The sequence below is a fragment of the Crotalus tigris genome, unplaced genomic scaffold, assembly GCF_016545835.1.
Source record: "Crotalus tigris isolate CLP2741 ecotype Arizona unplaced genomic scaffold, ASM1654583v1 scf7180000017551.9496454, whole genome shotgun sequence".
Lineage (NCBI taxonomy): Eukaryota > Metazoa > Chordata > Lepidosauria > Squamata > Viperidae > Crotalus > Crotalus tigris.
In genome coordinates, this window is record NW_024096469.1 from 7,640,465 (window position 1) to 7,657,844 (window position 17,380).

General features: G+C 39.2%; 1 protein-coding gene across 2 annotated transcripts in view; it reads left to right on the forward strand.

Moving 5' to 3' along the window:
* Positions 1-4,385: 4,385 nt before the first annotated feature.
* Positions 4,386-17,380, forward strand: part of RPTOR (regulatory associated protein of MTOR complex 1) — a 425,821-nt gene continuing 412,826 nt past the window's right edge. For both annotated transcript variants that reach the window (XM_039346112.1, XM_039346121.1), the window contains exon 1: positions 4,386-5,843. In XM_039346112.1, the coding sequence (XP_039202046.1) occupies positions 5,682-5,843 (162 nt within the window). In that variant the 5' untranslated portion in view covers positions 4,386-5,681. The remainder of the gene's footprint in view (positions 5,844-17,380) is intronic.

The window sequence follows — 17,380 nt, forward strand, 5'->3', positions numbered from 1 at the left end:
GGAGGCTTTAGCTGTTGTTGCTGGAATCAAAAAATTCCATGATTTTTTATATGGCAGGCATTTCACGGTCTTCACTGACCATAAGCCTTTGTTGGGACTGTTTACCACACATAAGCAAACTCCCCAAATCATCTCCCCCAGAATGCTAAGATGGTCTATCTTTCTTTCTGCCTATGATTTCTCCCTATTTCATAAACCTGGGAAGGAAATGGGCCATGCTGATGGCCTCAGTAGGTTACCCCTGCCGGTAATAGAAGCTGACCCTGCACCAGCTATCAATCTTCTCTCCATTCAGGCCTTGCCCGAGTCTCCTTTGAATGCCAGAGATGTAGCCGCTGAATCAGGCACAGATCACACACTTTCACGTGTCCTTTCTTGGGTTTTATCTGGATGGCCAGAGAGTTGTCCTGGCACTGAGTTTCAGAGTTTCTGGTCCAAAAGGAACGAGCTGTCCATTTCTCAGGGTTGTCTGCTTTGGGGAAACAGAGTTGTCATTCCCACCTCAATGAGGACTAGGGTCTTAGAATCCCTCCACGGGGGTCATCCTGGCATTGTTCGTATGAAGGCTCTTGCGCGCAGCCACTTGTGGTGGCCTGGTTTAGATAAAGATATTGAGGCTAAGGTGCATGCATGCCACCTGTGCCAACGATCTTGCCCAGAGATGCCCCAAGCTCCCGTGCATAGATGGGAGGAAACACAGTCCCCATGGTCTAGGTGCACATTGACTACGCTGGCCCCTTTTCAGTCAATTCTTCTTGGTCCTAGTTGACAGCCATTCAAAATGGCTTGAGGTTGTACCTATATCTTCCACCACCGCTGCAAAGACTATTCAAGTACTGAGGGGGATTTTTGCTCCACACGGGCTTCCAGATGTCCTCGTGTCTGACAACGGCCCTCAATTCACTTCTTCCGAATTCCAAGCTTTCTTACAGGCTAACATGATTCGTCATGCCACCTCTACACCTTTCCACCCGTCCACCAACGGTATGGCTGAACGCATGGTTCGCATCACCAAGGACGCCTTGAAGAAAATTACCTACGGAGACTGGCATCACAGGTTGGCTGACTTCCTCCTTTCTTATCGCACTACACCGTCCACTTCTATGGGGAGGAGCCCAGCTGAACTTCGTTGGGGGTGCAAACTGACTACCAAGCTTGACCGGTTGCATCCGGATAGACTGCCTTCTTCTTACACACGCCCCAGGGCACCTAGACAACTCCTTGTGGGTGCCCCGGTTTGGACTCGTAATTACGGGCCTGGTCATTCATGGGTCCCCGCTTCTATATCCAGGGTCACAGGTCCTCTGTCTTACGAGGTGTCCCTGGACAACGGTCGTGTCCTGCAGCGACACATCGACCAACTTCGCCCTAGACAGGACCTTTCCGCTGAGACTCCTGGGTCTTTTCCGGGGGGGGAGGGGGACCCCTTTGGGCAAGGGGAAGGGCATGGGCTGCTGCCCATTATCAATGAGGAAGCCACAAACGGCTCATCTCAAGATTCCGCGAGTGCTGCAAACAGGAATTCAAGGAGCCCAACTAGATACCAGGCATCAACGCCTACTCCAGCCAGGGAGTCACCCCGGGGGCATAATCACTACTCACCCGCATCACACAGTACTCCAGTCAGAGAGGATACCCGGGAGCATCCCAATAAACCATTCCCCGCAAGAGAGCTGGCACACACTCCTTCTAGTTGGCCCGACACTACCCCTGTCCCTAGAAGGGGGCAAACATACAGGGAGGTGGTCGAGGAACCAAATCCTGACTACAACACCTTTGACTTCACTCAGGGGACAACTGAGTTTTGGGACAGTACTGAAAACCCCACAAGCCTGGGGACAGAACGGGAACCAGGGGACAGACAACCTCCTGACAGGTCTTGGACGGACCTTGGAGGTTCTACAGAATCGCCCAACAGTGACAGTCACTTAGAGGGGCCAGAGAGCCTGCAGCAAGGCAGGACAACCAGGTCAAACAAAAAAAGAAGCCCTGGCTTGACGAGCCCGGTGGGCAAGCAAGCAGGCCAGGCATTGGAGCACAGCCCTTGGGAACCACCAAGGCAAAACAAGGGGGACAGGCACGCATCACCCTCAGTCAAGGGGTACTTGGCAGGTACCCAGAAGTTAGGAGGTCACAGAGAGCCAGGAAATCTCCTAAGTATTTAGAAGATTTTGTAACTCTGTTGGCAAAACAGAGTTAACAGAGGGAACAGAACACTTAGACTAATGGAAGCAAAAGTAATACCTGGCATTGGGTAGTATGGCACTACACTCGCAATGGGTTATGTGTTACTATGGCATGGTTAATAGTTTTAACTCGGGGGGAAGGGGTGTTATGTCCTGAGCCTGTGCAAGCAGGCTCGGGGCATTGCAAACGGTCCCGGGCAGGTGTAAGTTGCCCGGGACCAGACAGGCTGTCGCCAGTACTTGTGCGCATGCGCAAGTGCTGGCACGCCAGAAGTTGCAGATTGACCCAGGAATGGCCTGTATAAGAGGCCAAGAGTTTTGGGCATTGCCGGCGTCTTGCAACTGTAAGCTGAACTAAGAATAAAGAAGTCTTGAGAACTACAACTGCTTCTCGTGTCTTGCCATTTCGCAAAGGACGCAACACATATATTCAGGACATATACCCATTCAATTTTGCTAACAATAGTTGGAAAGGAACAAGTAAAAAGATGCTCTTTGTATGCATTGCAAAACGTATTGGGGGATTGTCTTTCTTAAGTGGCTCTTCCAAGATAATTGTTTCTTCATCAGTTTGGGCACACTGTTCTGCTTTTATTCTTTTTAGCTGAAGTTCATGTTATAGTTTCTCTTGTACTGTTAATAGGTCTTTTTGCCTTTCTTTCTATCCTTTTTAGTTAAACAATTTATGCTATCTAAATGTGGAGAAATGTTCTTTGTTGGTTGAAATCCTTTGTTACTGAAGCAGAGCAAGAGAACAGATATATTCCAAACTGATAATAACTCTCATGTCTGATACTTAATAAAAACATTTATTCCACTGTTAGTAATTCAAGATGGAAAGAACAACAACAAAAAAGTCAAAACAAAACATAGCGTTCTTTTCATTTAAGAATCTCTTTTACAGACATGGTAAAACTTTATGATTGTTACTGCTCTCTGTTATACAATACATTTGAACTGGAAAATGAAAAGGATGGATCACATGAACAAGGACAATTTAATTCAATTCTTCATAATGCTAGAATCCAAAACACACCATGTCAGATGTGGATAGCGTGAAAAGATGAGAATGGGAACAACTGTTGTTGTTGTTCAGATCAGTCCTAAATGTGAGAAGTAATAATTATTTAAAAAGACAGATCTGATGTAATAACAAGGCATGTATACATGAGACCGGACTGCAAACATCCAGACAATTATTACATGGCTGCAAAGAGATACTGAAAATTCTCTTTGCTACTGTCTGGTGGTAGTCCAATTTTTTGTAGCCTAAGTGTAAGCTTGCCGAAACATGGAAGGTAATCTGAGCGAAGTAACTATAGAAAGTTTACATAGAAAGCTCTGTATAATTTAGGTTTATACAGGTACTCTTCAATTTACAACCACAAAATTGAGCCCAAAATTTCCAACACTAAGCAAGACAGTTAAGTGAGTTTTGCCTCAGTTGTTAAGTGAATCACTGCAGTTGTTAACTTAGCAACATGGTAGTTAAGTGCACCTCTGGCTTCCCCATTGACTTTGCCGGTCAGAAGGTCACAAAAGGTGATCACATGACTGCGTGACACTGTGACCGTCATAAATACATACCAGTTGCCAAGCATCTGAATTCTGATGACGTGACCATGGAGATGCTGCAATGATTGTAAATGTGAAAAACGGTCATAAGTCACTTTTTCCAGTGCCATTGTAACTTTGGTCATTAAACGAATGTTGGTAAGTCAAGGATTTCCTGTAGTACTGGCTTTTATTTGATTTCCTTCAGTCATTTAACCCTCAGGATCTGCCATATCCTGGGCAATAACATGCCCTTTGAATTAAAGGCAGATAGGTTGTACTAAATGAGGCAAAATATAATGGTAATAAAGTATTCAACTATTTTTTTTTCTTATATAAAGAACTTTCCCTCTTTTTTCTTTTTTTAAAAAACATGGAGTAGGTTTCAAACACCAGAAGTTCTTCACCTGGCCAAATTTCCGGATGACCACGATCACTACACGATCACTGACGGAGAGAAAAAAAGGTAAGGCGTCCCGCATCCGGAGCTGAAAGTTACGGAGAATGTTGAAGCAGGTTGCTAGGCAACCTGTTCACGCTCGGCTCTTCTTACCCTCCCACTTTTGAATTAGCCCGTACGGAACGCGTTTCCTCCGATTTGAGCCATCTGAAGGCCCGTCGCTGCGATGCATTCTGGTCCTCGGCAATATGGCTGCCTCCTTGGTGTGCTGCTGAGGAGAATTTGGCTCTCCGGAACAGTTTCCTTCAGCTTCTCCAACCCCGCTACTTGGGGATCTTCTCCGCGAAGAGGAACCAGCAGCTGCCCGAGTCGGGGAACATAATGGGTCGAATTGGGCGCCCACCGTTGCAGCCGCGCAAAAAGCAGGCACCTCCGCGGGGGTAGGACGATTATTCCCCTCTGGCTACACGCTGTCGGAAACGGGCCCAGGAGGGAGAGTCCATCTCATCGCTTGGTCCAGAGTGATCTCCAAGGGGTGATCTTGGCGGCGAGCTGCTTTCTAGGAATAGATACAGTCAAGCCTGGAACAAATCGTTCTTTTCTTTCCGAATTCCTCCTTATCCTGTTTGCTAGTTTTGCCTTAAACGGGAGATCAAAGTGCAAGCCTCTCCTTTGTAGCTGTACTGTGAAGAGAATCCTGCGCTCAGATTCTTCACGTCTGAATCCAAATCGACTGACTGAAGTTCACAGTATATTCTAACATCCCATCAAAAATAAGAAAAGAAATCTTAACGAGAGTATATGTTGAACAGCACTGCCACAGTTGCTTGAGAAGTGATAATTTGACTCTCCAACTTGGATAGCACTGATTTCTCAACTTCTGCTTTTCCTGCAATTTCTCTACAGTATGTAGCACAAGGCATCACCCTTGTTCTGAGCAAGAGACAAGTGTGGTATCACTGCAGCTTTTCTACTTTAGCTGTGATTGAAGTGCTCGGCTACATAGCTACATAGAAAGCCATGTTTTCTATCTAAAATACTTTTAGACTGATCATATCAAACTTTGTTTCAAGTGTGCATTGTCTTGATAGTCTTCTCCTAAATGAAATCATTGTATTGTGGGCAGGAACTTTTTCAATAAAAAGAGTTATCTGTGGTCACCCTATATCTCTTGCATATTGAGATAATATCCTGTTTCTGAAGAAGGATAAAAAAAATCCATGTACACATCTGTGATCATTATTTCATCTAGACAACAATAGATCATTGACTACCAGATAGTTTTCCCTTGTGTAGTGATTACATTACTCCTTGAGATTGTCCATTCTGCCCAGGAATTTTCCAGCTGCTGTACAGGGAACATTGTTATACAGTTTAACAATAACATTCATGCATCTATTTTGAAAAAAGCATCTTCTCATAAAACCTAAACCTAAACAACAACTAACATAGTGTCTTGTTATCCAGTTACGTCTCTTAAAACATTTCCTTGGAGTAGTGATTTTTTCCTCTACTGGTGACTTTGGTCCCTACTTTTCCTGATGGAGTCTGATATGCTGCAGTCACCCCTCCTGGGTCTCGGGGAGGAAGATGAGTCAGACATGACGGACTGGAATTTGCCTTTGGCCTTTATGAAGAAGAGGCACTGTGAGAAAATTGAGGGCTCCAAATCACTGGCTCAGAGTTGGCGGATGAAAGACCGGGTAATGATCTCTATCAGAAACTTTTTATTTGGAAAGAAGGGATTCTCTTGCTGTGATTAATTTGGGGGTATACACCTTGTCCTTAGTGAAGCTACAAAGTTTTTCTAACTCTGGGATTTCTTTAATCTTGAAAATTTGTTAAATTGCTACAGTGCATGCTAATAAACAAATCATGAATGCAGTTAAGTTAGATTTAAAGTTTGTACTTTGTCTTTTAAATAATAAATATATTTATTTAATATGATAATTTACTGTTTGGGAAATTATCTGGATGGAGAATAATCAATGAATGAATGTCAAGCAGTTTGTATTTCTGATAAACGTGATTTTGTTGTTTCTGCTTGATTTTGTTAGCCGTACATTGAACACCATATTGTATTTATTATATTTTTAATCAAAACCGGACTCAATAGTACTACAGAAGTTGGAAGGCCTGTAGATTTTAACAGCTTTAGAATCTTAGGAGACCTTGGGTAAAATACATTGCTTTTGGAAGTGATATTACACAGTCTGCATGTTAGGTCTTATGACATATTTATTTTATTTTTATTTATTATTTATTTAAGAAAATTTATATGGCTGCTAAATTCTCAGTGATTCCAGGTGTCTTACTGAGATAAAAATCTCATGTAAAAACAGTAAAAAGCAATACCCCCCCCCCATTCTTTTGGTGATAACAGTCAGTCAGATAAACCCCTTGATGGGCTCCATCCCACTCTGGGTTGCCCAGGCCTGTTGTCAAAACTAGACTTCAAAAGAGTGTTAAAGTGAGGGCCAATCTTATTTCTGTGGGGATGATGTTCCACAGGGAGGCAGCTATCACAGACAAGCCTCTTCTTCTTGGTCCCACTAGATGTACCTCCTTAGGAGAGTGGATTAGTAGTGTTCCTTGCCTCCCCACTCTGTTTAGGTCGGGTAGATATGACTGGGAGAAGACGGTCCTTAAATAACATATGTGAAAAATTAATTTGTTGCATTTGAATTCTTTAGGAAGTTGAAGTTATTAGCTAACCAGTCAAAACATCCAGCAGTAGTTTAAAAAGTGATCCAATGAGATAAATAAGATAAGTTTATCAGTGATGTAACTTCGGGCTTTATGTTTTTGTTTGGAATGTTGTGAAAATTAACTGGTTGACTAGGATTACAGTCTCATAAATATACATGCACAGTTGTTTTTTTGCTGGGTCCTATGTTTTCTCTTTAATCACAGAGACCAAATGGTAATGCTGAGAAAAAAATATTTTGTCTGTTCAAATATAATCTAGTCCTTCATTACGGTGCCGGATTGTAGTTGATTACGCTATTGTGCAAGTGCCTAGGAGACCCTCTTTTGGTGCAGCAATTCTATGAAAAGTGGGCTGTTATTGCAATAACAGAAAGTGAATTAGAACTACTTTGTACAGCAAAATCTGCCAAATGCAATAGCAAGGGAGCTGGCAGCAGTTTTGTAGTGCTCAGGACAAATCAAAGTAGCAAACGGAATTTGGCTCTATGATCCAGGGCATTACCTAGCTGTAATTGTTGCTTATTTGATTTTATATGCTATTTCTCAGTTGTTTTGTTGCCATGCAGCTTACCAGGTAATATTTATTTTTAAATTTGTCTGTGTTATGCTAAACTTAGTTTTAGCAAGATGTGAATGAATTTACAGTAATTCCATTTTGTGCTTCCATGTACTTCCTCTCCTTGCATCTCACAGTGAAGAGTAGGGAGTTGTTGTTAGTTGCGAAGTTGTGTCCAATCCATCGCGACCCCATGGACAACATTCCTCCAGGCCTTCCTACCATCTTCTGGAGTTCAGTTAAGTTCATGCCTACTGCTTCAGTGACTCCATCCAGCCACCTCATTCTCTGTCGTCCCTTTCTTCTATTGCCCTCAATCTTTCCCAGCATCAGGCTCTTTTCCAGTGAGTCCTTCCTTCTCATTAGGTGGCCAAAGTACTTGAGTTTCAACTTCAGGATCTGAAGAGCAGTCAGGGTTGATCTCCTCTAGGACTGACCGGTTTGATCACCTTGCAGTCCAGGGGACTCGCAGGCATCTTCTCCAGCACCATAGTTCAAAGGCCTCAATTCTTTGGCGCTCAGACTTTCTTATGGTCCAACTTTCACAGCCGTACATTGCAACTGGGAAAAGTAGGGGATAGGGAATGTATATTTATCTTTTCATTAACCACAGCTTTTTGTATAATGTGAACTAGTGTACTTTAATTAGTTTCAAATAAGCTTTCAATCTATATTCAAGATGAGCTACAATTCCAATTGTGGACAACATAGCCAGCAATGCTTATTCAGAATCAAAGGTGAAAGTTTCTCAGTTCTTTGTGGCTGCATAGAAAGATGCGGAGAATCCACATATTCAGGAAGAGGCTTGGTTTATACACCTCTTAATAAATATCCAAATACTATCAGTGTCATGACCTACATCCTCTGGATATTTTATTTAAGCATTCCATTCTACCAAGTGGGATTTACTTTTGAGAAAATATCTTTGGGATCAGATGAGATAAACGGTATAACAATGTCTTTGATTCCTTTCCTGCAGTCACCGTTTCAACTATGTAGCAACAATGTCGCATGGCAGCCTGCAAATCTCCCCTCTTCTTGAGCTGGCTGGTGTTCCTTCCAGCTATCCAGTGGACCATAGAAATGGCAACTAAACATCACCCCACCTCTTTGTCTTTTCTTGTTGTATTTGCTTTTTGAAGTAAGAAAAAAGATACGCAAGGGGATGGGCTTTGTATGAGGCAGGCATTATAGCACCTTAACCTCAAAAGGGGAGGGGAAACCAGGATGAGATGGGAATGTCTCTCAATGGGCAGCTGTTCATCCTGCAGTATCACTGATTTTCTTTTGGACTAGAAGCTGAATTGATTAATTTCTGAAGTTGATTGTCTGAGCACAAGAAACCACATGGCATGCAGGGACATTATAGATGAAATGCTTTCTTAAAATTTTGCTAATACAGAAAGCCCTTGACTTTACAACCGTTCATTTAGGGTGTGTTCAAACTTACAACAACACTGAAAAAAATTACTTATGATCAGTTTTCACACTTATGACAGTTGCAGCATCCCCATCATCACGTGATCAAAATTCAGACACTTGGCAACTTGGTGTGTATTTTGTAAGAGTTACACTGTCCCAGGGTCATCTGATCACCATTTGTAACTTCCCAGCTGATTTCTGACAAACAAAGTCAATGGGGGCAGCTAATTTCACTTAACAATAGTAGTGTTTCACTGAACAACTGGGAAGAAAGATTGTAAAATTGAGCAAAACTCACTTAACAATTAGCTTGTTTAGCAGTGGAAATTTTGGGCTTAATTGTCATATATCGTGGATGACTTGTAAATAATTTTAATAACAAAATTGAAGCTGTTTGAGTAGAAGATTTTTCAATGTCTTACGGTTGTGAGAAAATCTATATTTAAAGGAACTCAGTAATAAATCTGACTAATATTGTACCAGAATTCTGTAATGTCATAAAGGGTTTATTCTTCCCAGCATGCTCCATGGCATTTGTAGGCTATCAAATGAAACTCCTTTGATCTATTATTTATTCAAAGTATTTTTATAGACAGTAGGAATTGTGCTTTGAATGTAGAATTAAATCTCAGCTCTGCTAGTTCATTAAAACTAGAGTCCTGAATATGTTGAATTTTAACTTACAAATGGCTGTTGAAATAAGAATTGAGCCACTTTTACTCTGTTTGATTTCTAAACAGGGAAACAAAAATCTGTTTGCAAAGTTTTTGTTTTAACAGCTTTTTATTCTTGTTACTTCATTATCCACTGAAGGTTACCCAAGTACTAAATGAGGTATTTTGATAAACAAAATAACCAGCCAAGAATTGAAATTTCTCCTTAAGCAGATACAAGTAGTCCTGCATTTAGTGACCATTCAAAGTTATAACAGCACTGAAAATGTGACTTATGACCATTTTTCACACTTACGAACATTGAAGCATCCCCATGGTTACATGATCAAAACTCAGATACTTCGCAACTGGTTCATATTTATGACGGTTGTAGTGTCCTGAGGTCACTACAAAGCAAAGTCAATGGGGAAGCCAGATTCACTTAACAACCAGGTTACTAACTTAACAAATGATTCACTTAACAACTGTGACAAGAAAAGTTGTAAAATGGGGCAAAACTCACTTAACAAATGTTTCACTTAGCAACATAAATTTTGGGCTCAATTGTGGTCATAACTCGAGGACTACCTGTAATATATTTTCAGTGGAAAGCGAAACTATAGAAACTTTAAAGTAACAAAACCTTTATTTAAATGACACACAGTGTTTCTGTATTAATGGATAGATTTATTGCCAACTTCAAAAAAAAAAAATACTGGTAGAAATTTTTAATTCCCAAAGCTTATTGCTGGGTATTATGATCAGTGCTTCTAATTTGGTTTTAGTGGTTGGGGAGGAAGATGCAGATTTTGATATATTTTGTAGTAGGATTGTGTATATTTAAGTTTGACTGGATGGGGGAAGTTTGCTTTAAAGCAGTACTAAGGGAAAAATTGAATTACTTTTCCACTTCACTGCATTCATATTTTAAGGGATTGAATGCAGGGCCATCTTCTTTTCATTGGTCCTTGTCCCTTCTCCATTACCCCAACTAATTCTGTGAGGGAAATCATGCAATGATAAGAACAGGAACTCAGGTGTACATGAAAGAAACCTGTGAATAAATTGTCAGTGTATCCATTTCTTCTTATAAAGAAATTTGAAGGCTTTAAAGGGTATCTTAGTTTATATACCAAGGGTAGGATTGAAGCAAGGTTAAATAACATGGAAAAATAGTTTAACTGTAAGGTTTGATATAAGGTTTATGGGCACTAATCTGCAAGAAAACGCCTTAGTGTATTTACAGTTATTAAGAAAAAATCATTTACAAATATTTGCTTTAATTGTTTTTTCACCTGGAAGGGGAAAGGTTATGTTAACTGCTGAATGCAATATATCAGTGCTTCTTCAGTTTGTTCCCCTCTGAGAATGTTTCTTTATTCCTTTCTTTACATAGTTTACTCATATTTAACTGTGTTCATGCTTCTGAATGTCAGTTTTTAATGACATGTTGTAATCGCAGTGCTATTATTTAATTCATCATTTTTCTTAAAACTCTCTTCCGCTGGACAAATAGTACATCTTGATGTGCATAAACTGTCATGCATTTTATATTTGGTCTTTTTGGGAGGAGGGGCAGAGTACCTTTATCCCTATTGAAGCTTGGTTATCCCATATATCAAGCGTGCTCTGTCATTTAGATATGTTATCTTGGAAACTTGAATTTCTTGCATCTTACCAATGATATTTTTTCCTTAATGTTATATTTTTGTATTATCCTGTATCTTGACTGTATCCCTGAACATATAAAAGACTGATGCAATTAGGTCGTACTCCATAGGCTTACAGAAAGCCTTTCCCAGGAACAGTGATTATAGTGATTATTGGACCACTTTAGGGGTCTTATTAAAACCTGGAAAAGAGGATGACTGAAAATATTATCAGCTAGGAACATCTGCATATTCTTCCATTGTCAGAAAAAATAGGTAGCCAGCTTCTTTGTCCATCAGAAGGCTTGTAACTAGAGGAAGAAAAAAAATCACTAAAATAAAAGTATCCATTTGACAAGATTTCTGTAACAATATGCTTTTTTCTATTTCAATAAATCTGTTGAAGAAGCCTTTGTGAAAAAAAATCTTGCTTTTGGATCAGCTGTTAAGAGCTTGACATTAATCTCAGCAATTCCTCAATTTCTCTTACAAGGGAAGCTACCTTCTTGCTTGTTTGTGACTGACTCTATGGCAATCTGGGAGCACAGCTGAACCCTGAAAGGCAACCCATATTTTATATCAGTATCAAAGATGCACAGATGAGTTAATGGACTATAGCTGTTACCCAAATGATGCAGCTATTTGAGCAAGCTCAGCAATCAAATGTATTTGCCATGGGTGTGCTTCCTGCCATTTCTTCTCCTCTAATCATGTTACTTTACTCTGTGGGCTCATTACCTGACTACTATGACATATCTCCAAACAGATGCAAGATTTTCATCGCTCAGCTATATATACTCTTCCTTAAGAGCACGTTTTCCACAGATTGTGCTCAGGTGTGATTTATCCTTGCAGTCTTGAGAGATGGAGCTGCCAAAATGGCAATTCCTATTATGGACAGTAATGATTCTCTAATGGATAACTTTTGTCAATTTCATGCAGAAACTAAAAACTGTCTTTGATTATTCTGCCAGAAGAGATAATGTCCAGGTTGTTCAGCCCAGATATGACAGCCATATCTTATAGAAAGAAAAATATAGCAAGATCAATCAAAAATTTATGAGGGCGGGGGTGGGATAACGTTTTATTTTAAAAAGTGCAAGGAAAAAGGGTTGGCAGAATTCTGACTTGAAGAGTACGAGAGGTGACAATGAGAAACATTCTGGAAGTGCAGTGTAGATTATGCCAAGGTAGGGTTATGTGAACCACTTTTTTTGTTCTTTGGTGGGTTGGTGGGAAATGTCATCATTCATCATCATTCTATCCACTGTCTATCCACTGCAGGATGAAGGCCTCTTCTGCATGTTTTAAGCTTTCTTTTGCCAATACTTGCTGATGTCGTCGATCCATCTCGTTTTAGGTCTTTTTTATGGACGCTTTTTATCAAGTGGGATCCATTCGATGACTGCCTGGATCCACCTGCCATCACTTCTTTTTGCTATGTGACCAGCCCATTTCCATTTTGATTCTTTTACTCTCTTGATGATATCGTATATTTTCATTTGTTCTCTAATCCATGTTCTCCAATCCATGTGTTTCTATCTTGTCTTATGATGCCAAGCATGTATCTTTCCGTGGCTCTTTGCGCCACTCGTAGCTTTTGTATTGATTGTGAGGTTAGTGTCCATGTTTCTCTGGCATGTGTTAAAACAGGTAGCACACACTGCTAGAAAACTTTTCTCTTCAGGCGTAGGGGGGAGGCTGTTCTTGAAAATTATGCGTAGCTTGCTGAATGCCTGCCAACCACATTTAACACACTGTTCATCCTTTATTGTATCACCTTCCATTGAGATCTGTTGGCCAAGGTCAGGGGTAGGCAACCTTGGCTTTTTTATGACTCGTAGACTTCAACTCCCAGAATCCCTGAGCCAGCCATGCTGGCTCAGGAATTCTGGGAGTTGAGGTCCACGAGTCGTAAAAGAGCCAAGGTTGCCTACCCCTGACCAAGGTATATCTAGTTATTTTCCAGATCTATATAAACAATCTTTCTTTGGTGAATTTATTAAACATAACCTGGCTCTTTTTCAGGTTTATTTTTAAACCAAAATGAGAAATGTATGCATGTGAAGAAGAAGGGTATTGTATGTTTGTTGATATAGATAAATTATATGATAAAGCAAATAGACTCAAATTTTGGAACGTTCATATGAATCTGGAGGTGAATATATTAATAGCAATATACGATGAAAATAAAATATTTGAGAACAAATAGAAATCTTAAGTGAATAGTTCAGTGCTGCTTAAGAACTAAGACAATGGTATATGATGTTCCCGTGTTTCTTTAATATATTTATGGATAAATGTATAAGGAATGCTTGTGATTATGTTAGCATTATGTTGGTTGATGGGAGAAATCAATCTGTACCTTTGTATGCAGGTGATGTGTTGTTGGCAGACAATCTGAATTATTTGCAATGAATATTAGATTGTACGATGCATAGAGGAGTATGGATCTGAAAATTAAGCTGTCAAAAGACAAGACAACTGTATTTGATGGGGAAAAATAGAATGAATGTTTGCAAGTTATATATACAGCAATGGCCAAAATTGTGGAAACCTTTTGGGAAAAGTGTATTTTTGAGGTTTGATGGCTAATACCACCCCTTTTTTTGGAGTAGTACCATAAAATTATATATATATTAACAGAAAGATAATTTGGTCAAGAATGTAATGCAGCAAAGTTTGTTCAATTATCTGTACTGTATTCTATGAAAAGTTATAGCCAAATAACCAAAAAAAGGAAGCACAACTTGCTTAGGTTTGTAGCCAATGAGCATGAGTGTTTAGAGAGCCAATCAGTTGTCATCTTGTTTTGGCAATGAGCCAATCAGATCACCGTAGGATTCAGTTATTGATGTCATGTATTGAAGCTGAGAGGAGGACATTTGTCAGTGTGTTATATGATCGCTATTAAGTTGGTTGGTTTTTTTTATGTTCTTTCATTCAGTGAGCTTGTAAAACGTAATAAAATTAAAGTAATGGTGCAAAGAGTTGACTGGTTGCCCAGAAAGCTATGTAAAATAGTATTATTAAGTGAACAAGGCTACAGTTATAAAGAAATTAGAAGAAAAATTGGTGGAAACTTAACCAAAGATGGCATTTCTGCTGTACACTTTCCCCAAAAGGTTTCCACAATTTTGGCCACTACTGTAAGTGGTAAAAAAGAGCAAGTAGATTCATTGGTATACCTTGATAAAATGTTGATTAAGAATGAAAAAATGGATAGAGACATTTTATGACATGCAAATGCTGTTAGAATGGCAGTGGTGGATAGTTTGTGATCAGATATAAAAAAGTGCTTTTGAAAAGAAGTGCAAAAGGCGGTGTATAACAGCTTGCTTATTCCTACTTCATTAGATGTGAGAAGTGAGTATGTCAGGAGAAACTTAAATGTTGAATGCATTGGGGAGGAGTGGGTTATTTTTGAAATGTGTGTGACAGATCAAAGGTAAAGGGTCAAGAATGAATGGGTACTGAACTGAATTCAAAAGTGAGTGGTTGCTGTGTAAGAAATACATTGAGATGTTTCCCCATATAGGAAGAATAGACAAGGATTGAATGGCAAAACAAATACATGGAGGTAGAATGAATGCTTTGCGAAAAGCGGAAAACTTAGAAAATTGCATTTTGATGAGTTCCTCAGAAAGACAGAGAAATTTAAAGAACAAATTGGTATATAGATAAGATGGAAACAGGGAGAAAGATACAAACTAATGGAGAGGCATAGTTGTATGGTATTAGTGTAAAGTAGATTTAGTTAGACTTTAACTCCTGTTTTTTGTTGTTGTTTTGTTTACTCTTTTTCTGTACTTTATATAACATGGTTTGCCCTGAAAGGGATGAGTGTGATTGATATACTGTATATCTATATACATAGAAAGTACACAGTCAATATAGCTTTTGTGTTTACTGGGTTTATATCCTGTCTTTTTATTAGTCTAATAATCAGGGAAGCTTACAATGATAAAAAATATAAAAGTTAACTAAAGTGATAATTATTACAATTAAAATCCTGATTAAAATTATGATAAAATAAATGGACATTTGAAGGTTTTCAGAAGATTGTTTTTTCTTCTATTCAATTGTGCCTGACAAGTCCCTTCAGTTTTCTTAGCAAGATTTCTTGGAAGTGGTTTGCCCTTGTTGCCTTCATGAAGGCTGAGAGAAGGTGATTGACGCAAGGTCATCCAGCTAGCTTTCTGCATAAGGCAGACTAGAACTCACACTCTCCCAGTTTCTAGCTTGATGCCTTAACCCCTGCACCAAACTGGCTTTACATGTTTCCCTCAACTGCTAAACACTGGGAGATTCTGGGCAAAACATACCTCCATAGGGAATTTGTTGTTGTTAGTTGCGAAGTCGTGTCTGACCCGTTGCGACCCCATGGACAACATTCCTCCAGGCCTTCCCATCCTCTACCACGCCTATTGCTTCAATGACTCCAGCCAGCCACCTCATTCTCTGTTGTCCCCTTCTTCTATTGCCCTCAATCTTTCCTAGCATAGGGAATACATTTCATAATTGGGACATGTAGAAGACAAGCTTGTTTTCTAGATGAGCCTTTGGGAGAGAGTTATCTTCAAAATGGCCTTTTCTATTGGGACTGTTAAAATCTTGGGGGGGGCAGCTTAAATTTTCTAAAATTCAGAATGTTTATGCATATATGATCTGAAATATTTATTGAGTAAGATGGACTATGGTTAAATAAAATAATATTCAGATGGCTGAATTGCAAAGGAGGGGTTTGCAAATGACAAACTGATAGAATATCATTGATTTAGAATCAAAGTTTCATTCTCTCTTCTTTTTTCTGCATTGCAATGTTTCTGGAGTTGTGATTATAGTTTGCCCAGCTTTCTTTTGGTTGGAATGGAATGTCAGATATTCCAAGTCTCCAGTTATTTGCAATGAAGGATGGCAGTGTACATGGTTGAGCTCTAAAATATTTTTAACATTTCCATGCTGTTTCAGAAATGTGTGAATATGAACTTGTGTAAGGATAATAATACAAAATTATTAATTTTCTCTGTCAATGTGTCTCTTCTAGGAACATCTTTGTTGTTCAAGAATAATGTTTCTTTCAGGTATGTAATTAAGGATAGCGAGCAAGGGGCAGACTTTGTTATATCATTTGAGTTAATGAAGTACAAGTAATCCTTGACTTAATGACTGCAGTTGGGACTGGAACTTTGTCACTAAGTCATGCGGTTGTTAAGTGGCTTATCATGTGATTGCACCCTTTTTTGCTGTGGTTGTTAAGTGAGTCACACAGTTGTTAAGCAAATCACATGGTTATTGAGCAAATCTGGTTTGCCCCGTTGATTTTGCTTATCAGAAGCTGGTTGGGAGATCACAAATGGGGACTGTGTGACTCTGGGATGCTGTAATTGTTGTCAACACATGCTGGTTGTGTCGTAAGCACATGACAAGAAACTCGAATTGCAATCATGTGACCATGGAGAAGCTGGGAAGATCCTAACTGCAAGGACTGGTAGTAAATCATTTTTTTCAGTGCTGTAACTTTGAATGGTCACTAAGCAAAAGTTTGTAAGTTGAGACTACCTGTACAGCTCTCATGTGACACCATCCTTTTTAAGAAGCTGAGGATGAATAGCAGGAGGTAGAAACTCCAAAGTACTGGATGAATTGCATGTTATTTTTCATATAGTCACTGGCAATTTCCCATCATCCTTCTTAAATTACTTTCTGTTGTTTATGTTTCTGCAGTCCCTATACATTACTGTGGACCCATAGAAGCATCATTTTCATATTTATTACTTAAGTCTAAAGAAGTGTAGTTACTGTAGAGGAGTAAAATTCATTAGTTTTTAAACTTGTGGGAAGCATCTGAAATATTCATAACCCTTATGAATATTTTCAAAATAGTTCAGTTATAGTCTGAATAGTCAATTTATGGGAAAAAAAACCAAATGGAAAATGTATGTTCAAGCATGATTTGAATCTTCATTCTTGCTTCTAAATTAGTAGTACTGGTCCATAAAGTGTTTATTTATTAAATGATGAATCTATTCATTTTCCCATTTACTAGGAGAAGAACAATTAATTTTACCACTTATTAGAAATTTGCTTTAGATCTATGCAAATTTAACCTTGTTCAGCTTAAAATAAAGTTGAACTGAATAATATCAGAGAAATTAGAATTTTGTTGCACTAGGTAATCTAAGGTGGAAATTAAAGGAAAGACAAATTCATTTTATACTCTGAAGAATGTAAACGTTAAAAACAAAAGC